Source organism: Engystomops pustulosus, chromosome 5, assembly GCF_040894005.1.
Source record: "Engystomops pustulosus chromosome 5, aEngPut4.maternal, whole genome shotgun sequence".
NCBI classification, from domain to species: domain Eukaryota; kingdom Metazoa; phylum Chordata; class Amphibia; order Anura; family Leptodactylidae; genus Engystomops; species Engystomops pustulosus.
In genome coordinates, this window is record NC_092415.1 from 17,905,677 (window position 1) to 17,926,031 (window position 20,355).

At 42.0% G+C, this 20,355-nt stretch overlaps 1 protein-coding gene across 3 annotated transcripts in view; it reads right to left on the minus strand.

The window, feature by feature from the left end:
• Positions 1 to 20,355, minus strand: part of DEPTOR (DEP domain containing MTOR interacting protein) — a 67,472-nt gene that overhangs the window by 24,309 nt on the left and 22,808 nt on the right. For all 3 annotated transcript variants that reach the window (XM_072151260.1, XM_072151259.1, XM_072151261.1), the window contains 3 exons: positions 15,660 to 15,838; positions 14,662 to 14,785; positions 8,277 to 8,455 (listed from right to left, as the gene is read on the minus strand). In XM_072151260.1, coding sequence (XP_072007361.1) covers positions 8,277 to 8,455; positions 14,662 to 14,785; positions 15,660 to 15,838 — 482 coding nt within the window. The remainder of the gene's footprint in view (positions 1 to 8,276; positions 8,456 to 14,661; positions 14,786 to 15,659; positions 15,839 to 20,355) is intronic.

The window sequence follows — 20,355 nt, forward strand, 5'->3', positions numbered from 1 at the left end:
TGTACAGGAATACAACTACTATAATACTGCCCCCTATGTACAAGAATATAACTACTATAATACTGCCCCCTATGTACAAGAATATAACTACTATAATACTGCCCCCTATGTACAAGAATATAACTACTATAATACTGCCCCCTATGTACAGGAATATAACTACTATAATACTGCCCCCTATGTACAAGAATATAACTACTATAATACTGCCCCCTATGTACAAGAATATAACTACTATACTACTGCCCCCTATGTACAGGAATATAACTACTATAATACTGCCCCCTATGTACAAGAATATAACTACTATAATACTGCCCCCTATGTACAAGAATATAACTACTATAATACTGCCCCCTATGTACAAGAATATAACTACTATAATACTGCTCCCTATGTACAGGAATATAACTACTATAATACTGCTCCCTATGTACAGGAATATAACTACTATAATACTGCCCCCTATGTACAGGAATATAACTACTATAATACTGCCCCTATGTACAAGTATATAACTACTATAATACTGCCCCCTATGTACAAGAATATAACTACTATAATACTGCCCCCTATGTACAAGAATATAACTACTATAATACTGCCCCCTATGTACAAGAATATAACAACTATAATACTGCCCCCTATGTACAAGAATATAACTACTATAATACTGCCCCTATGTACAAGAATATAACTATTATAATACCGCTCCTATTTAGAAGAATATAACTACTATAATACTGCCCTCTATGTACAAGAATATAACTACTATAATACTGCCCCCTATGTACAAGAATATAACTACTATAATACTGCCCCCTATGTACAAGAATATAACTATTATAATACCGCTCCTATTTAGAAGAATATAACTACTAAAATACTGCCCTCTATGTACAGGAATATAACTACTATAATACTGCCCCCTATGTACAAGAATATAACTACTATAATACTGCCCCCTATGTACAGGAATATAACTACTATAATACTGCCCCCTATGTACAGGAATATAACTACTATAATACTGCCCCCTATGTACAAGAATATAACTACTATAATACTGCACCCTATGTACAAGAATATAACTACTATATTACTGCCCCCTATGTACAGGAATATAACTACTATAATACCGCTCCTAAGTAGAAGAATATAACTATTATAATACTGCCCCCTATGTACAAGAATATAACTACTATAATACTGCCCCCTATGTACAAGAATATAACTACTATAATACTGCCCCCTATGTACAAGAATATAACTACTATAATACTGCCCCCTATGTACAGGAATATAACTACTATAATACTGCCCCCTATGTACAAGAATATAACTACTATAATACTGCCCCTATGTACAAGAATATAACTACTATAATACTGCCCCCTATGTACAAGAATATAACTACTATAATACTGCCCCTATGTACAGGAATATAACTACTATAATACTGCCCCTATGTACAGGAATATAACTACTATAATACCGCTCCTAAGTAGAAGAATATAACTCCTATAATACTGCCTCTTTCTCTGATGTGTTGCTGCTTCCATTATTGCTATCAGTGTTCCTGCAGTTGGTACATGGGGCGGGGGTTTCACCTTTGTCCTCTCTCTGGTTACTATGTAAACATTATGTACAGGCAGAGATTGTGCAGAGAAGCTGCAGACTCTTCTATTCTGGGAGCTCTTTGGACTCGCTGATGTTCTTACTGATGTTACATTCGATGTTTACATTGTATCGTCTTGTTACCAGCGGACAATAAGTCTCCTTCTTGCTGCACATGATGACGGTATAATGACGGTGTTATGTTGTCACTGTGTATTGCAGGGCTGAGCAGATGCACATGGATCATGATGTCTTGTGGTCAGAGTCTGACATCTACCACCAGGTCCAACAGCTACAACATCTCTAGTAAAAGGCATATTCCAGCTTCTACCAATAAACTTTATACCTATTTGTTGCACAAAGTATTACATTTTGCCATTTCCTGTAAAAATATGTATTAAAGGACATCTACCACCAGGATGAAGGATTGTAAACCAAGCACACTGACATACTGGTGTGTGCCCCCTCTGGCAGGATCTGCTCTTCTTTAAGCTTTATATATCCTTGTTTATAAGAAAAAAGGGCTTTGTAATTAGGCAAATTAATTTGCAGGGCTCCAGGCTTCATTAACACCCATTGAGCCCAGAGCCCCTCAGGCTTATTTGCATACTTTTAAAAGGCTTTAAAAGCAACTAAAAGAAGAGCAGATCCTGCCAGAGGGAGCACACACCAGTATGTCAGTGTGCTTGGTTTACAGTCCTTCATCCTGGTGGTAGATGTCTTTTAAGGTCAGTACGGAATTCTTTCTACTTAAAGGGAACCTGTCACCAGGAGACCCATTTTTAGCACTCCCCCAGTCCCCACAGAGCATAGTACATACACTGCCAAAGTGTTTTTGTATTAAAAATTGGTTTTACAGAAAAAAAGATATGTTATATTGTACCTTTCATTAGCATCTGCTGTGTGACTAGGCAGTTGCCTTTTGGGAGGGGCTGGAAAGGAGCAGTTCCCCCCCACCCTTGGGAAACAGCTCCTCCATGTGACCTTTTCAAATATATGAAAACACCCATCACTGGGCTTAGCGACGCCCCCTGCTCCTCTACAGCCAATCCTGAGTGAGGGGAGTTATTCATATATTTGAAAAGGTCACATGTTTTCCAAGGGTGGGGGGAGAACTGCTCCTTTCCAGCCCCTCCCATTTGGCAACTCCCTAGTCACACAGCAGATGCTAATGAAAGGTACAATATAACATATCTTTTTTTCTGTAAAACCAATTTTTTATACAAAAACACTTTTGCAGTGTATGTACTATGCTCTGTGGGGACTGGGGGAGTGCTAAAAATGGGTCTCCTGGTGACAGGTTTCCTTTAAGGAAATTGTAATCCACTATTTCAGAAGGCCATGCATACTGCAAGCTGTGGATTCTGGGTAAGGAATATGCTAATTATTTTCCAGGTTCTTTTTATAGGTGGTTGTCGAGCAAATGGATATGGTTTGTGTAAGGAAAAGTTTTACAATTTTACAATAAACTTTCTCTAACAATTCCTCACGGCTTTCTGGATTTCTGCTTTCGGACAATCTATAGGAAGCTTCATTGTTTAAATCCTGCGGATAAATAGTCCCTGGTCATGTGATGTCACACAGGTGCACCACTCCTTACACATCCCTGGTCATGTGATGTTACACAAGTGCACGGTTTGTTATATGCCTGGTCATGTGACGTTATACAGGTGCACTACTCGTTATATACCTGGTCATATGATGTCACACAGGTGCACGGCTCGTTATATCGCTGATCATGGGATGTCACACAGGTGCAAGGCTCGTTATATCCCTGGAATTGTGATGTCACAAAGGTGCACGGCTCGTTATGTCACACAGGTTAGAGAACTCTCTGTGGTATAAACTGTGCACCTGTGTGATATCACATGACCAGAGACAGATTTATATCCACAGGAAGTTAACAATAAAATGACAGCAAGCAGAGATCTGGAAAACCACGAGGAATTGATACAAAAAGTATATTGGAAATTGTAGAACTTTTCATTACACAATATCAATACCTGCTGAAAGTGGACAACCCCTTTAAGACTTGCTGTTACATTCATCGCACAGGAATCTTTAGGGCTTGTTACTATGTAGCAGATGAGAATACATTGTATTGATGTATTAAGATTCCAGGATTTGTGCAGTTCTTCAGCCTTATGTTTGGGTCCATTATATGTACATTATGGTTCTTGGGTTACATGACTGCCACCACTTTTTGTAGTTTCTTTTGTATTTTTTTTTAGTTAGAGGATGAATCTTTTCCTTTTGGGAACAGCTGATAACAGGGAACAATAGCAGCATTTGCACAGCAGATGACTATTTCCCTAGTGTCCCTCTAAGTAGATCCCGGTGACTGATGTAAAGGACAGCTGTTATGTCCCCGGGGATCAGATGAAATAACATTTGTGCTGCGGGAAGATGATAAAAATAAGTAGAGGGAAATGTATAGAGTTACAGCTGGGAATGAAGACAAACATCCCAACTATGTGCACTATAAACATGCAGGGAATGGCCCTCAATCCTAATTAAGCCGATTGATTATCAGAATGGACCATCCCTTTAAGGAGTATTCCCTAAAAATGAGCAATCGTAGATTGTGGAGGTCCGACTCTTGGACACCCCCATCGATCTGTTATTGGCAGAGTCAAGGTGAGACCTGGGACAGCGCCGTGCATTGTATAGTGGCTGTACTTAGCATTGCAGCTCAAGCCCATTTACCTGAACAGGACTGAGCTGCAAACAGGCCACACGACTGACAGACGTGACATCACTGGTCTGGGTAGGATAACAGTTTTAGAACAAATTTTTTTTTCAATGAAATCACTGAATTATCCATCTGCTAAGAGCGAATTTGGAAAGGAAATACAGAAATAAATGATATCATGAAAAACCTGAAGCTCATATTGTATTATGCTACAGCGCTGCACTCACTATTCTGCTGCTGTTGGTGCAGTCACTGTGTACATACATGACATTACTTATCCTGTACTGACCCCGAGTTACATCCTGTATTATACTCCAGAGCTGCACTCACAATTCTGCTGCTGGTGCAGTCACTGTGTACATACATGACATTACTTATCCTGTACTGACCCGGAGTTACATCCTGTATTATACTCCAGAGCTGCACTCACTATTCTGCTGCTGGTGCAGTCACTGTGTACATACATGACATTACTTATCCTGTACTGATCCTGAGTTACATCCTGTATTATACTCCAGAGCTGCACTCACTATTCTGCTGCTGTTGGTGCAGTCACTGTGTACATACATGACATTACTTATCCTGTACTGATCCTGAGTTACATCCTGTATTATACCCCAGAGCTGCACTCACTATTCTGCTGCTGGTGCAGTCACTGTGTACATACATGACATTACTTATCCTGTACTGATCCTGAGTTACATCCTGTATTATACTCCAGAGCTGCACTCACTATTCTGCTGCTGTTGGTGCAGTCACTGTGTACATACAGGATGTAACTCAGGATCAGTACAGGATAAGTAATGTCATGTATGTACACAGTGACTGCACCAGCAGCAGAATAGTGAGAGCAGCTCACTATAGTATTAGCAGGTGTAGGGGCGGATGTGATAGATCAGTGTAGATGTGACAGCTGTCCTCTCTCTCTGTACTGTAGTATTGCTGCCAGTATCTTACAGCTGGTGTACTCAGTGCTGCACATGACATCCAATAATGAAACAGCTGCTCAGCAATCATTAGGATCAATTGAGATTTTCATTAATAGACCTGTGCTTCAATTATTGGACCAGAACCAGTGCACATCCATCATTGGGGACAGAGGGGAAGCGCTGCACATGTTGTGCCCCACTCTGTGCATAGAGATACAGAAATAACCCAGACAAGATATTATACAACATTATGCAACATTGTACAGCCCCTCTAATATAAGAAAGTGAATGGAAGAAGAGGCAGTGTCTTAGTGAAATGATTGACTGATCCGACCAGAAAAACTGGCGAGAGGGAAAGATACCAGACAGGTTCTGCTGCAAAGCCCGGACTAAGAGTAACATCAAAGGGATTTACAGTGACATTAACTGCAGCTCACACTCATCCTAGTAATTTCCTGCAGGAGTAAGAAGTAAAATACTATACCAAATAGTATTACCGATTGTGAATGAATGGATTGCATTTGGTTCTTCAATTACCATCTGCTCAGCTCCTCCTGCTCTATAACATGCTGCCTGCAGATAGAACACTATGTACAATCTGCTCAGCTCCTCCTGCTCTATAACATGCTGCCTCTATATAGGACACTATGTACAATCTGCTCAGCTCCTCCTGCTCTATAACATGCTGCCTGCAGATAGGACACTATGTACAATCTGCTCAGCCCCTCCTGCTCTATAACATGCTGCCTCTATATAGGACACTATGTACAATCTGCTCAGCTCCTCCTGCTCTATAACATGCTGCCTCTATATAGGACACTATGTACAATCTGCTCAGCTCCTCCTGCTCTATAACATGCTGCCTGCAGATAGGACACTATGTACAATCTGCTCAGCTCCTCCTGCTCTATAACATGCTGCCTGCAGATAGGACACTATGTACAATCTGCTCAGCCCCTTCTGCTCTATAACATGCTGCCTGCAGATAGGACACTATGTATAATCTGCTCAGCTCCTCCTGCTCTATAACATGCTGTCTGCAGATAGGACACTATGTACAATCTGCTCAGCCCCTCCTGCTCTATAACATGCTGCCTCTATATAGGACACTATGTACAATCTGCTCAGCTCCTCCTGCTCTATAACATGCTGCCTGCAGATAGGACACTATATACAATCTGCTCAGCTCCTCCTGCTCTATAACATGCTGCCTCTATATAGGACACTATGTACAATCTGCTCAGCTCCTCCTGCTCTATAACATGCTGCCTGCAGATAGGACACTATGTACAATCTGCTCAGCCCCTCCTGCTCTATAACATGCTGCCTCTATATAGGACACTATGTACAATCTGCTCAGCTCCTCCTGCTCTATAACATGCTGCCTCTATATAGGACACTATGTACAATCTGCTCAGCTCCTCCTGCTCTATAACATGCTGCCTGCAGATAGGACACTATGTACAATCTGCTCAGCTCCTCCTGCTCTATAACATGCTGCCTGCAGATAGGACACTATGTACAATCTGCTCAGCCCCTTCTGCTCTATAACATGCTGCCTGCAGATAGGACACTATGTATAATCTGCTCAGCTCCTCCTGCTCTATAACATGCTGTCTGCAGATAGGACACTATGTACAATCTGCTCAGCCCCTCCTGCTCTATAACATGCTGCCTCTATATAGGACACTATGTACAATCTGCTCAGCTCCTCCTGCTCTATAACATGCTGCCTCTATATAGGACACTATGTACAATCTGCTCAGCTCCTCCTGCTCTATAACATGCTGCCTGCAGATAGGACACTATGTACAATCTGCTCAGCTCCTCCTGCTCTATAACATGCTGCCTGCAGATAGGACACTATGTACAATCTGCTCAGCCCCTTCTGCTCTATAACATGCTGCCTGCAGATAGGACACTATGTATAATCTGCTCAGCTCCTCCTGCTCTATAACATGCTGTCTGCAGATAGGACACTATGTACAATCTGCTCAGCCCCTCCTGCTCTATAACATGCTGCCTCTATATAGGACACTATGTACAATCTGCTCAGCTCCTCCTGCTCTATAACATGCTGCCTGCAGATAGGACACTATGTATAATCTGCTCAGCTCCTCCTGCTCTATAACATGCTGTCTGCAGATAGGACACTATGTACAATCTGCTCAGCTCCTCCTGCTCTATAACATGCTGTCTGCAGATAGGACACTATGTACAATCTGCTCAGCTCCTCCTGCTCTATAACATACTTCCTGCAGTTAGAACATCAAAAAATCCTGTCCACCGTTTAAAACCAGTAAAATCGTAGAAGAAAATCAGACTTTTTAAATTTTTTTCACTGACCAGGAAAGCAAACACTGGGAGAGCAGCAAATATCCTGGAATGACTCCGGTTTCAAGAGATTATATAATATTTGCCAATGTGTCGCAATATGTTTTTGTCATGAAAAAGACTAAAGTTCTGGCAAGAAAACCTGGACACCTTCCACACCCGAGGCCTCATAGTGTGATTTTTTTTTCCTTTTGTCCCAGGAATTATTTTCATACCAAAATTCAGGTCTAATCCAATCCGGATTTCTATGAGAGAAGCAAATTCCGGAAGATTTATTCACCTAAGTGCAGTTTACATATGCAATTGCCTTTAACGTGTCCCTGGGTTCCTCTATAGGTCCAAATAATTTATCCAATTAATATCTTACTGCATTTTCAACTAGGATCACCCAGGATGATCTGGGGCAAGACGTTCCTCAAAAAAAAGACAAAAAGTTTGTTTCCTTTCCCCACTTACAGGAAATGTGGTTTCCTAACTCTACAGTCTAAGAACCCAAAATACAATGTCACATTCCTCCAATGTATCCAAACGCAACGGACACAGATTCTATAGATTTGTGTATGCAGCTTCTGTATAAACCTGTATGTTTCCATGGTTACAGACTACAAACAAACCCCGAGTGTAGTCTGATCTTGCAGACACATCCTATACTTCTGTCTGAAATCGATGGTTGCCGGAGGATACGTATCTGGGTCGTCTCTTACCGTGTTGTATGACGGCGTGCTCCAGGAGGCGCCGGCACAGCTGCTCCGCCTCGCTCCTGGTTTTTGCTTCCTGTTCTTGGATCAGCCAATCGATGATCTGAGAGGCGACAAAGGTGCGCTCGTAACTCACTCCATCTTCTTCTCTGGCTTGTAGCAGGGAGTTGTCAGAGTTCATTATCCTATTGTGAAATGAGGCATTAATTATAATTATAATAATAATAAATCATTAAGATGAAGGGAGGATCCTGCCCTACGCCAGCACAGCAATTCTTTCATGTATGGGTCCAATTACATATACAGAATCTCGGAAGAAAATCCATGTAAACAAGTTAGATTACAGATTTAGCAAATGCATTTATATTCCAGGATTGTAGCTGGACTTGGAGCACTCTAGTGTACCGTACTGCTGTACAGCCCCTCTCCTGGAGAACAGTTGTAGTACTCAAACATATGTTGCTACAGCTGTGACTCATAGCAGGGTGAGGGGCTGACTTGTGTAATGTGTGAGATCTCTTCATTTAAGAGTGCTCCCTGTCAAGCTGCAATCCTGGAATATAAATGCATTTCCACAGTTCTGCTACTACTATATCTGTATTCTTTGTCACTTTCTTGTCATATGGGTTCAATCTGTTTGTCTTATGAAGTCATTTTTTTGCCTTTATGACCTGAGGAAACAAATGAACATCTGACGTAGATAACTTTCTAAGCGCCAGAAGTACGAGACCCTCCACATGAGCAGCCCCCACCAGATACAACCTCGAAAAATAAATCCATATTTCGCACTCCTGCGGCTACTCATATTACACACAAAGTTAGGAGTACACATCTCTCCAGGGACAATATCTTACACTGGCTGCAGCTTTTTCTCATCAAAACTGCTGACAGATTCCCTTTCACATTGACATGGTCTACAAATGACTTTTCTTAGGAGAACCAGATCAGCTCTTAGATATTAAACTTGGGATTCCTATTGCTGATCCATTTAAAGGGGAAGTGGTAATGTACAAAGTCATGTTACAATGTTTCCCAAAAGATCTTAAAGCGGACACATGGATTAAAAATAAAACTTTTCAGTCCTGACGGGGTTAAATATAGTCTTTTAGGGCTATGTATACTTGGCTGTGGAGCCACCTTGTACCGGAGCGGCATCTTATACCGCAAGTGAGACAGCGCCAAGTCTTATATCTGGAGACATTGAGGTCAACTTTTACTAAAGCCACAAGGACCTCTTTGTATTTCGGAGAGTAAGAGGCACAAGTGTAAAAATATCCACAGGGTAGGAGAGCATATCCTTCTGATAATGGATGTCCCCACAAATCTGGGATCTGGGATTATTACAGAGGAGCCAATTGGGAAAAAAAGGGGTTCAAAGGGAACCTGTCAGCAGAAATTTACCTAATAAACCACTACCAGTATGTTGTCAAGTAGTTGAACACCTTCCAGATCATGTTTATTTCATGATCCAGTGCGGTGGCATCATCCAGAAAATCAAGTTTCAAGTGAGATGTAAATTGGTTGTATAAAGTCACAGAGGCGGAGAATTTAACAGAATGCCCCCTTCACTGTAATTAATTCCATATAATATTTTATATATATATTGTGAGAAAGTGAGAGGTGTCATTTGGGAAAACCGCTATCTCTCTTACAGGCAGATAAAATGCAGGTGGTAAAAGTCTTGGATTTGTCTGCAGTAACTCAAGGGTTAATGCAGACATGATAAGCAGGAATAGTCTGTTTGGTCTGTGTTGGCCTAGCCAACACAGACACATTGGTAATGTCCGTACTGGGCCTGCTTATTATGGAGTAGGGGTAGGCTGGTAGTGGGACTCCCACTCCACCCGGGCTTCGGTCCTGGGCTTTTGTATAGCCCACAGGTGCAGGTCACAGGCCTCGTTAGGGCCTGGTATATTCTGCAGGCCAGAAGCAGTAGGAGAAGCACTACCTGGAGAGCTGAAAGCGAGATTGCATTCTGACAGCAAAGGTAACTGAGGGCCTCCTGTCTTGCTGCTGGCCAAGAGCGTGTGCCAGGCAGCCTGGTACCCGGATAGCTAGGGTCCGTCAAATGTATTAGACAGCGCTTAGCCGTTACTTTTGTAACGTTTTTGCATGTGCCTAAGCCAAGGCTGAATTTGTGTTCTGTTTTGCAAGTGTGAATAAAACACTTAAGTTTGACTTTAAACCGGCGTGTGTCCCTGCTTCCTGCACTGCTACCAGTCAACTACCAGAGCAATTCCCCACAATATATATATATATATATATATATATATATATATATATATACACACACATATATATACACACACATATATATACACATACACATACAGCCTACAGATTTCGCAGCACTGAACAGTTCTTGCCAGATCAGTCCCTGTCCCCAATGGGGCTCACAATCTAATCAACCTACCAGTATGTTTTGGAGTGTGGGAGCAAACCGGAGGACCCGGAGGAAACCCACGCAAACACGGAGAGAACAAACAAACTCTTTGCAGATGTTGACCTGGATGGGACTTTAATTGGGTCAATTTCTGATGACAGGTTCCCTTTAAAGCATGGGGGTTGGATAATGAGTAAATGTGCATAAATCGTAACTGATAACACGGCTCCATTTGCTTCTCTTTGACCACTATTCTCCACACCAGACAACAGTGACGGCCGCAAGACCTCTCCCCCAGTTTCTATCGCTTTTGGAAACCAACCACCAACCCAGCCTGCCAGGAGGATTTACACCTGATCCAAGGAGAGTCACTCTGGGATCACTTCAGTGTTATCATGCCAAACGTATGAGTGCCGTAGTTGGAATATGTGGCGCAGCTCGACGGTCAGATGTTTCGGAGGTGAGACGCGGTCTGCACGGAGCGGAGCTGTGCGAGGGTTGAGCACCACTTAGTGTAGAAGGGAATCTGACAGATGTACAGTTGTCACTATTGAGATGAGAAGGGAGTCGGGTACCCGGGCATTGATGCAATATAAAAGTCAAAGAGAACAAAAGGTTTGGGGTCCCAATGTTCTGATTAAAAATCCCCTCTAGTTGTTTACGTAGACACAGCATCACTCATCCTATACATTTAAAGGGGTCGTTAAAGGGGTATTCCCATTTCAGCAAATTAATGTTATTGTTTGTATTATAAAAAGTTATACTACTTTCCAATATACTTTCTATATCAATTCCTCACGGTTTTCTAGATCTCTGCTTGCTGTCATTCTATAGAAAGCTTCTGCCTCTACTTCCAGTGGATAGAAATCTGACCATGGTCACACAGGTGCACGGCTCATTATGTCACAGAGAGTAATCAGAGCTGTGTGATATAACAAGCCGTGCGCCTGTGTGACCATAGAGCTTTAGAATGACAGCAAGCAGAGATCTAGAAAACTGAAGGATTGATACAGAAAGTATATTGGAAAGTTGTATAACTAATACAATAGACAAATAATACAACCAAGAACATTAATTTGCTGAAATGGGACAACCCCCTTTGAGGGTTTGAAAAACATGGCTGCTTTTGCACAAAAAAAGCTCCACACCAGACCCTGGGTTGTCCACAGTTGTAATTAGGAGGACCCCACCTCATCGCTTTTGGAAACCCTCCGCCAACCCAAACAGCCAAGAGGATTTACACATGATCCAAGGAGAGTCACTCTGGGATATCTCCCGTGTTATGGATGTCTAATGTATGAGTGTGGTAGCTGGAATAGGACCGTCGAGTTATGTCATTGCGGCCACACAACCTACGGATAATTGTGGGATGTTTCTGGAAGTTTGTTTAGTCCTGCATGAGACCTTAAAAAGGAAATCTACCACCAGGATGAAAGACTGTATGAAAATGAGCCTGAGGGGCACCAGACTCCATAGGTGTTAATCGAGCCTGGAGCCCCTCAGGCTCATTTGCATACAGTCTTTCGCCCTGGTGGTAGTTGTCCTTTTAAGTAACCTGGGTGATCAAGTACGCACAATGCCCAAGTAAAAACTAGATCACATCAAAATATTGTAGTCCGGGGACTAAATCCAACCCCCTTGGATTAGCACAGTAAAGGGGTCATGGTGTTCCCACAAACACTGCACCCCCTTCATCGGTTTCCTAAGCACAATATCTTACCCTATACACTTAAAGGGGTTGTCCAAGATTTGAAAAACATGGCCGTTCTCTTCCAAAAACAGCTCCACACCTGACCATGGGTACTGCATGGTAGAAATGAGGAGGCAGCCCGGGAAGGGGGGGGGGGGCGGCAGCTTTTAGGAGAGTTGAGTCATTTGCCTCAGGCAGTACCAACTGCAGCAAGAGACGCAGAGGGGCAGTTATCCTCTACAAAGGAGGATCTGCCAATGAAGAATAAGGTCTCATAAGAAAACCCGACTTACAGACTGCCCCTAGTTACAAATGGACCTCTGTATGTTGGTAATTTACTCTACTTTAGTCCCAGGCTACAATGATCAGCTTATAAAATGTATCTGTAATGAAGCTTTATTGCTAATCCTGGTTCTTATGACAACCCAACATTTTGAAAATCCAATTGTCACAAAGACCTAAAATAAAATTGTCTGGGGTTACAGTGATAAAATATACAGTTCCGACATACGGGCAAATTCAACTTAAGAACAAACCTCCGGAATCTATCCTGTATGTAACCCGGGGACTGCCTGTACATTATTATGGGATGGGTGGAGTGGGCGCCATTCTATAGCTCGCCTCATGCAGCAGAGAGTTTAGGTTCACCCCTGGGCATTAGAGTCTGGGAAGGAAAGGGTGAATAACGGAGCTCATGTCACCAGGAAACTGCAGAACAGAACGAAGCGTCTTACAATATTCATCCAAGGTTGTAAATATGGTGAAATACCTTGGAGAGCTGAAAATAGACTTTGGCAGGTTCCCAAAATGTGGCAACAGCGCTGCTAGTTAACACACACAGAGCTTCTGAAACCAAAGCCCTGATCAACTGTTGACAGCTCATCCTGAGCCTCCTGGTTCATGAGCATATTGACAGCACCGGAAATTAACCTGATGCATGTCCAAAAGTAGGAGAGAAAACAGAAATACTGTACTTTTAATAGCATCGTGTGATTACAGACGTAGAAGTGATAAGGAATCTATCAACCTGTCTTCACTTCCTATTAAATAAATTAAAGGAAGTTCCTAAAACATCCCACACGTAAAAACTGAATTGTGTTGGGGGGACTTTAGATGCTTTCCAGAAATATCTTTGCTAGTGATCCATCATTTTAGAGAAAATTACATTTTTATCTGAATGCAAATGAGCTCTTGGTGCACTGGGGGCGGGGCTATAAGGACAGGGCAGGCTACAATACACTGTCTGATTCCTATGTTCGGAGGAGATGAGCTGCAGTCGAGCCGAGTGTGCATGTGTATGTGGAGTTGGAAGAGATTAGCTGTAGCAAGAAAGCGGAAGAATCCCTTCTTCTGCACATCTTACACCAGATTAGTAGTGCAGACATTTATATACACTCTAGTAGGAAATAGGGTATGAGGTCTCCTTCTGAACAAATTAAGGGAAATCTACCATCCTGATAAACCAGGGACATTACTCATAGATCCAGGCACCGGGACTGTGGTATCTTCTTATATTTATTATCCATGGCCTCCTTGTAAAATCAACTTGTAAAATTATGTCAATAAGCCAGAAGGGCTCTGGAGGGGCGTTACCGGAGCCCTTAATGCTGTTGCTTAACAGGTTGTTACACCTTCTCCCCCTGCTCCCTTTGCACTTCCCCCTCCATCTGCCTAATGTAAACTCACACAGGAGGAGTTGGAAGTGCTACTTCACAGTGTAACAGCCTATAAAGCTACAGCAAGCAAGGTCTCTGGTAACACCCCCAGGAGCTCTCCTGACTCACTAACATAATGTAAAAGTTGATTTTAGAAGGAAGGAGGCAGTGGATAATAAATATAAAAAGATACTACAGTCACAGTGCCTGGATCAATGAGTAGGTGCCCCTGGTTTATCATAATGGATTCTGATGGTAGATTGACTTTAAATCCCTACAAAATCCCTATACAGGACATGCTGTATGGATCCATAGGGCAGAGTCCAATAACTGTGTTATAATCTGGCATATCAAAATAGGAACTGGGGTTGCAAACTTAGTATCCAGCATGTGTGCACCCAGTCTACAATAGGTGCAATAGGGCACTGGGGGCAATGCAGCTGGTACTAGGGCACCTGTTTGGTTTTCAGGATATATTGGATGTATGGTAATGAGTGTCATTGCAGCAGTAATAGTTCTGCAGCTCCATACGGAGGGGTGTGTACCATCCTATGCCACAATGACGTTCACAAACAGATTAAGGCCCTGTTCACATTAATACCGGGTGAACCCTTATACAATGGGAGCCTATGTGCGAGGGGACGTCACCCAGTGTATACCTACTTTTCATACAGGCGCTGCCCCCGCATGAACACCTTCACTTCTTGGTCCAGGGGGAACGTTCCGTCATCTTTTCGGAATCGGTAGAAAAGTTTGGCGTCTTTGAAATCCTTGAATTCGTCGCAGACTGCAATATTAAAGGAGGAAATGATGAGATGTGACATCACTGGCCTCATATTATCATTACTCATCCCAAAGTGAATCAAAATCCACCATTATAAACCAGGGACACTTACCGATAGATCCAGGCACTGTGGCCTACCTTCTTATATTTGATATCCATGGCTTCCTTCCTTCTAAAATCAACTTTTACAATTATGCTAATGAGCCAGAAGGACCTGAAAGGTAAGAGGGGGTAATTGGCCCTGCACAGTGTAACAGCCTGTGATGAAACTTCCTCTGCTGCAGCGAGATTACATCAGGCAGAGGGAAGTTCTGAGGGAGCAGGGAGGAGGGGAAGACAGTGTAACAGCCTGTGAAGCTGCAGTATGGAGGGGCTCTGTAGAATCATTTTAAAAGTTGATTTTAAAAAGAAAGAGGCCATGGAAAACAAATCTAAGTAGATCACGGTGCCTGGATCAATGAGTAAGTGTACCTGGTTTATCATGATGGATTATGAGGATAGATTTCTTTTAAGATGTTGTTAATGTACATGAGACTGCAGCAGTAAAGTGGCCACGTGGGGCCGCAGCAGAATCCTACACATCCACATGCAAAGTGACGTTGTAGAATGGGCTTGGTCTTCAGATTGGGCTCCTTACAAATGGAACAGATTTGCAACAGATTATGGTAACTTTGTATCTTTTCGATGAGACTACAAAGTTACTATGGATAAGATTCAGGACCTTGGGATTTCTATATCTGCAGCGTGATAATTTTATGTTGCAGATACAGAACACTTCTCTCTAAGATAGTAGAACCCCCTTAAAATATGTGGATCTCAGTCCCGATGATCTGCAAGTATCTTTTTAGCGATAAAAAGATAATCTGATAGTTCTTACCGTGGTGAATGATGTTGGTATCGATCATTTTCTGCATCAGTTCTATGGCTATGGTGCGGTCCGAGGCTTCTTTGCGTTCAATGAGCCAATCAATCACTTCCCGGGCCACAAAACAATTTGGATAAGTTCTGAGATGGTGTCTCCGGTCCTTTATTATTTTCTCTTCATGTAGCCGAAGCCTGAAAAGTAGAGAGGAAAATGATAAAATGTGCATGGAGAACAGTGTTATCTATATAGAGGTCATTGTACAGGGAGGGGGAGGAGATAAGCGGTGACATCATCTATTGTCAGTAGTGATGTAATGATGGGTCAGTGTTATCTATATAGAGGTCATTGTACAGGGAGGGGGAGGAGATAAGCGGTGACATCATCTATTGTCAGTAGTGATGTAATGATGGGTCAGTGTTATCTATATAGAGGTCATTGTACAGGGAGGGGGAGGAGATAAGCGGTGACATCATCTATTGTCAGTAGTGATGTAATGTTGGGTCAGTGTTATCTATATAGAGGTCATTGTACAGGGAGGGGGAGGAGATAAGCGGTGACATCATCTATTGTCAGTAGTGATGTAATGATGGGTCAGTGTTATCTATATAGAGGTCATTGTACAGGGAGGGGGAGGAGATAAGCGGTGACATCTATTGTCAGTAGTGATGTAACGATGGGTCAGTGTTATCTATATAGAGGTCATTGTACAGGAGGGGGAGGAGATAAGCGGTGACATCTATTGTCAGTAGTGATGTAATGCTGGGTCAGTGTTATCTATATAGAGGTCATTGTACAGGGAGAAGGAGGGGATAAGCTGTGACATCATCTATTATCAGTAGTGATGTAATGATGGGTCAGTGTTATCTATATAGGGGTCATTGTACTGGGAGAAGGAGATAAGCTGTGACATCATCTATTGTCAGTAGTGATGTAATGATGGGTCAGTGTTATCTATATAGAGGACATTGTACAGGGAGGGGGAGGAGATAAGCTGTGACATCATCTATTGTCAGTAGTGATGTAATGATGGGTCAGTATTATCTATATAGAGGACATTGTACAGGGAGGGGTAGGAGATAAGCTGTGACCTCATCTATTGTCAGTAGTGATGTAATGATGAGTCAGTGTTATCTATATAGAGGTCAATGTACAGGGAGAGGAGGAGATAAGCTTCGACATCATCTATTGTCAGTAGTGATGTAATGATGGGTCAGTGTTATCTATATAGAGGTCATTGTACAGGGAGGGGGAGGAGATAAGCTGTGACATCATCTATTGTCAGTAGTGATGTAATGATGGGTCAGTGTTATCTATATAGAGATCATTGTACAGGGAGGAGGAGATAAACTGTGACATCATTATTAGAGGTGTTACAGGTCAGTGTAATCTTGCCTACGCAGATAATTATATGACTGCGGAGATGTGATCTCTACAGAACAGGAAGTGTCTCTTTATTGGGAGAGTTGGTGGTTAGTGTGGAAGCCACAAGATTTCATGATATAGCGGATTATTACAGTCATCTTACATTCTATTTTTCTTAAAGTTCTTTAGATTATTTTTTTCATGACGCTAATGATCTGCTTATATCGCTTATAATTCTGCAGCCTTCTATATCCTTTATTGGTTGATGTAGTAAAAATTGTCAACTTTCCAAAAACTGTTTATGTTTACTTTGTATTCTGGGAACTTGCAGCTGTCTTTGGACTAAAATGGTTAACTAGGTCCCACCCCCTGTGCACTTGCCGGCTGATTTGCATATTGGTAAAAAAAAAGGAATCTCTCAGCATTGCTTCATGAAAGGTCTCTTTTTGCTCCTCTTAAAGGCCCCTTCCTAGAACCATTATTACAATTTCCTTTAGGCAAGGATGGAAAAGCTCAGGGGCTTGAGTAATTCTGCTGTCCTCTAAGGGGGAAACCAACCCCTCTATAAGATAACTTTAGGTAGGTCAATACTGATATGGTGTATTCAGACTGCCAGCACTTTGTAGCATAGTAACAGGGTCACCCAAGCATCTCCAACAATGAACACGACACAGACATTGATGCAATTTTAATTGGATCCATCTCGAGTTGTCCCATGTGTGTGTTATAAGAGCAGACCATCACCTCCAATTTACATTGTTTCCACCTAGATGGGTCGCTATCAATGACACGTGTCACCAGGATCGCAGCTTTTATGTGACATGAAAGGGTAGAACATGCTGCGATGTTATGTGAATACGTCCATTCAATACAATGGGGGAAATATATCATCAAGTTACTGAGGTAAAACTGTTGTAGTTGACCATGGAAACCAATCAGAGCGCAGCTTTAATTTTATAAACAGCTGTGGGGAAATGAAAGCTGAGCTCTGATTGGTTGCCATGGGCAACTAGAACAGGCCTGCTCTAAGAGACCATCTCTTATATACACAAATACGGCAATCTCTGCTGTCTGAACAGGTCCTAAGGAGTTAAGGGAGCGCTATACAGGCAGCGTCCTAATACATACTATTATATTATAGGAGAAGCGGCACCTTAATACCCCGACCCATCATTATACATGAGTCACACAGGACACGTCGCTATTCCAGGAAAATCTAATAACAGGAGATGGCTTCTTCTCCGAATAACCGAGATTCATTGAGTTCACAATCCACATAGTGTCCGATAATTAGAACCTGTAGTCCTAGAAATCCATTACATCCAGGTTCATGGCAAAAAAATGTAGTAAGAAATGCAAAAAAATAGATAAAAACTTATGATCAAACTGTTGTGACCCTAGACCACCAGGGTTACTAATATAATTCCTTACTTATAGATCATCAGGAATACGGATATGAATCCATTACTGCTCTAGACCACCAGGGGCATTGATACTATTCATCACTTACTTCTAGATCCATCAGAATTGACTATATTAATCCATTACTACTCTAGACCACAAGGCATGCAGATATGAATCAATAAGTACTCCGGACCACCAGGGATGCCAATTTTTAATTCGCTGGTACTCTAAGCTTCCAGGAAAGCAGATATTAATACATTAATGCTTTAGATCACAAGAACTCGAAACATTAATCCATTACAGCTCTAGAACACCAGGGATATGATAATTATTTTTCTAATAATAATTCCTTTATCTAAACACTATGGTGCCAATATTAATCCCTTGCTGCTCTAGGCCACCAGGGATAACGACATTAATCAATTACTATTCTAGACCACTAGGGATGCTGGCCTTAATCCATTATTGCTTTTAACCAGAAATGTTATATTTAATACGTTACTGCAAAATATCAGAGATGCCAAAAAAACAATCCATTATTACTCTGAACTTCTAGGATATTGTTATTAATCCATTACTCCTTTAGACCACCAGGGATGCAGAAATTATCCACTACTACTATAGACCACCAGGGATGCAGATATTATACAATATTGCTCTAGACCACCAGGGATGCAGATATTATACAATATTGCTCTAGACCACCAGGGATGCCGATATTATGCATTACTACTATAGACCAGCAGGGATGCAGATATTATCCATTACTACTACAGACCACCAGGGATGCAGATATTATACATTATTACTCTAGACCACTAAGGATACTAATATTAATCCATTATTCACCTAATCCACCAGAGATGCTAATAATAATCCATACGGCCCTAGGGATGCTGTCATTAATTCACTTCTACCCTATACCACCAGGGACACCGATACTAATCCATTATTCCCTTGAGCACCAGGGATCGCCCGGTGTGCCCAGGATGCTGTTATTTATACTCTTTAATGCTGTAGACCAACCAAAAGAAATGGTGAAATAAACCTCACGCTGCTCTAGCCCACCAGGGATGCTGACATGAATGTTCTAATGCATTAGTTAATGTCCTCAAATACGTTAGATATTAATCCGTCACAGACAATGGTCCCTTGTAGCTACAACCCTGCAAAAATGTCATTATGACATCAAGCGACCTGCGTCACCATCACTGCATAAAACGTATGATAAGATGAAAGCCCAGCACCACCAGAAACCAGACCTGTTATTTATTATCATGAAATGACCCCCTATATAACATACAGACCCCAATGTGGTGAGATTATACCCCCGGGGAGGAGGACGGGAGCTGCACACGCTTATTATCTCGCACCATTTCTAGGCTTTTTCCCATTCATGTGACAGAAATGATGTCGATCCCAGGAGACCAGATGAAGAGGAAGAATCTAGGGCAGCAAAACATCATAAATAATACATCCCACAGTCTGTACAGATGACTGCACATGGACTTCAAATCCACAGGAAAATAGCGCCACAAGTGGTGGGTAACTGTTACTGCACAGGGCAGACCACATCTTACTAAATTTCTGCAAAACATTCACATTCCGACTTACATCTGTGTACATACATGACATTACTTATCCTGTACTGATCCTGAGTTACATCCTGTATTATACTCCAGAGCTGCAGTCACTATTCTGCTGTTGGTGCAGTCACTGTGTACATACATGACATTACTTATCCTGTACTGATCCTGAGTTACATCCTGTATTATACTCCAGAGCTGCACTCACTATTCTGCTGCTGGTGCAGTCACTGTACATACATGACATTACTTATCCTGTACTGATCCTGAGTTACATCCTGTATTATACTCCAGAGCTGCACTCACTATTCTGCTGCTGGTGCAGTCACTGTACATACATGACATTACTTATCCTG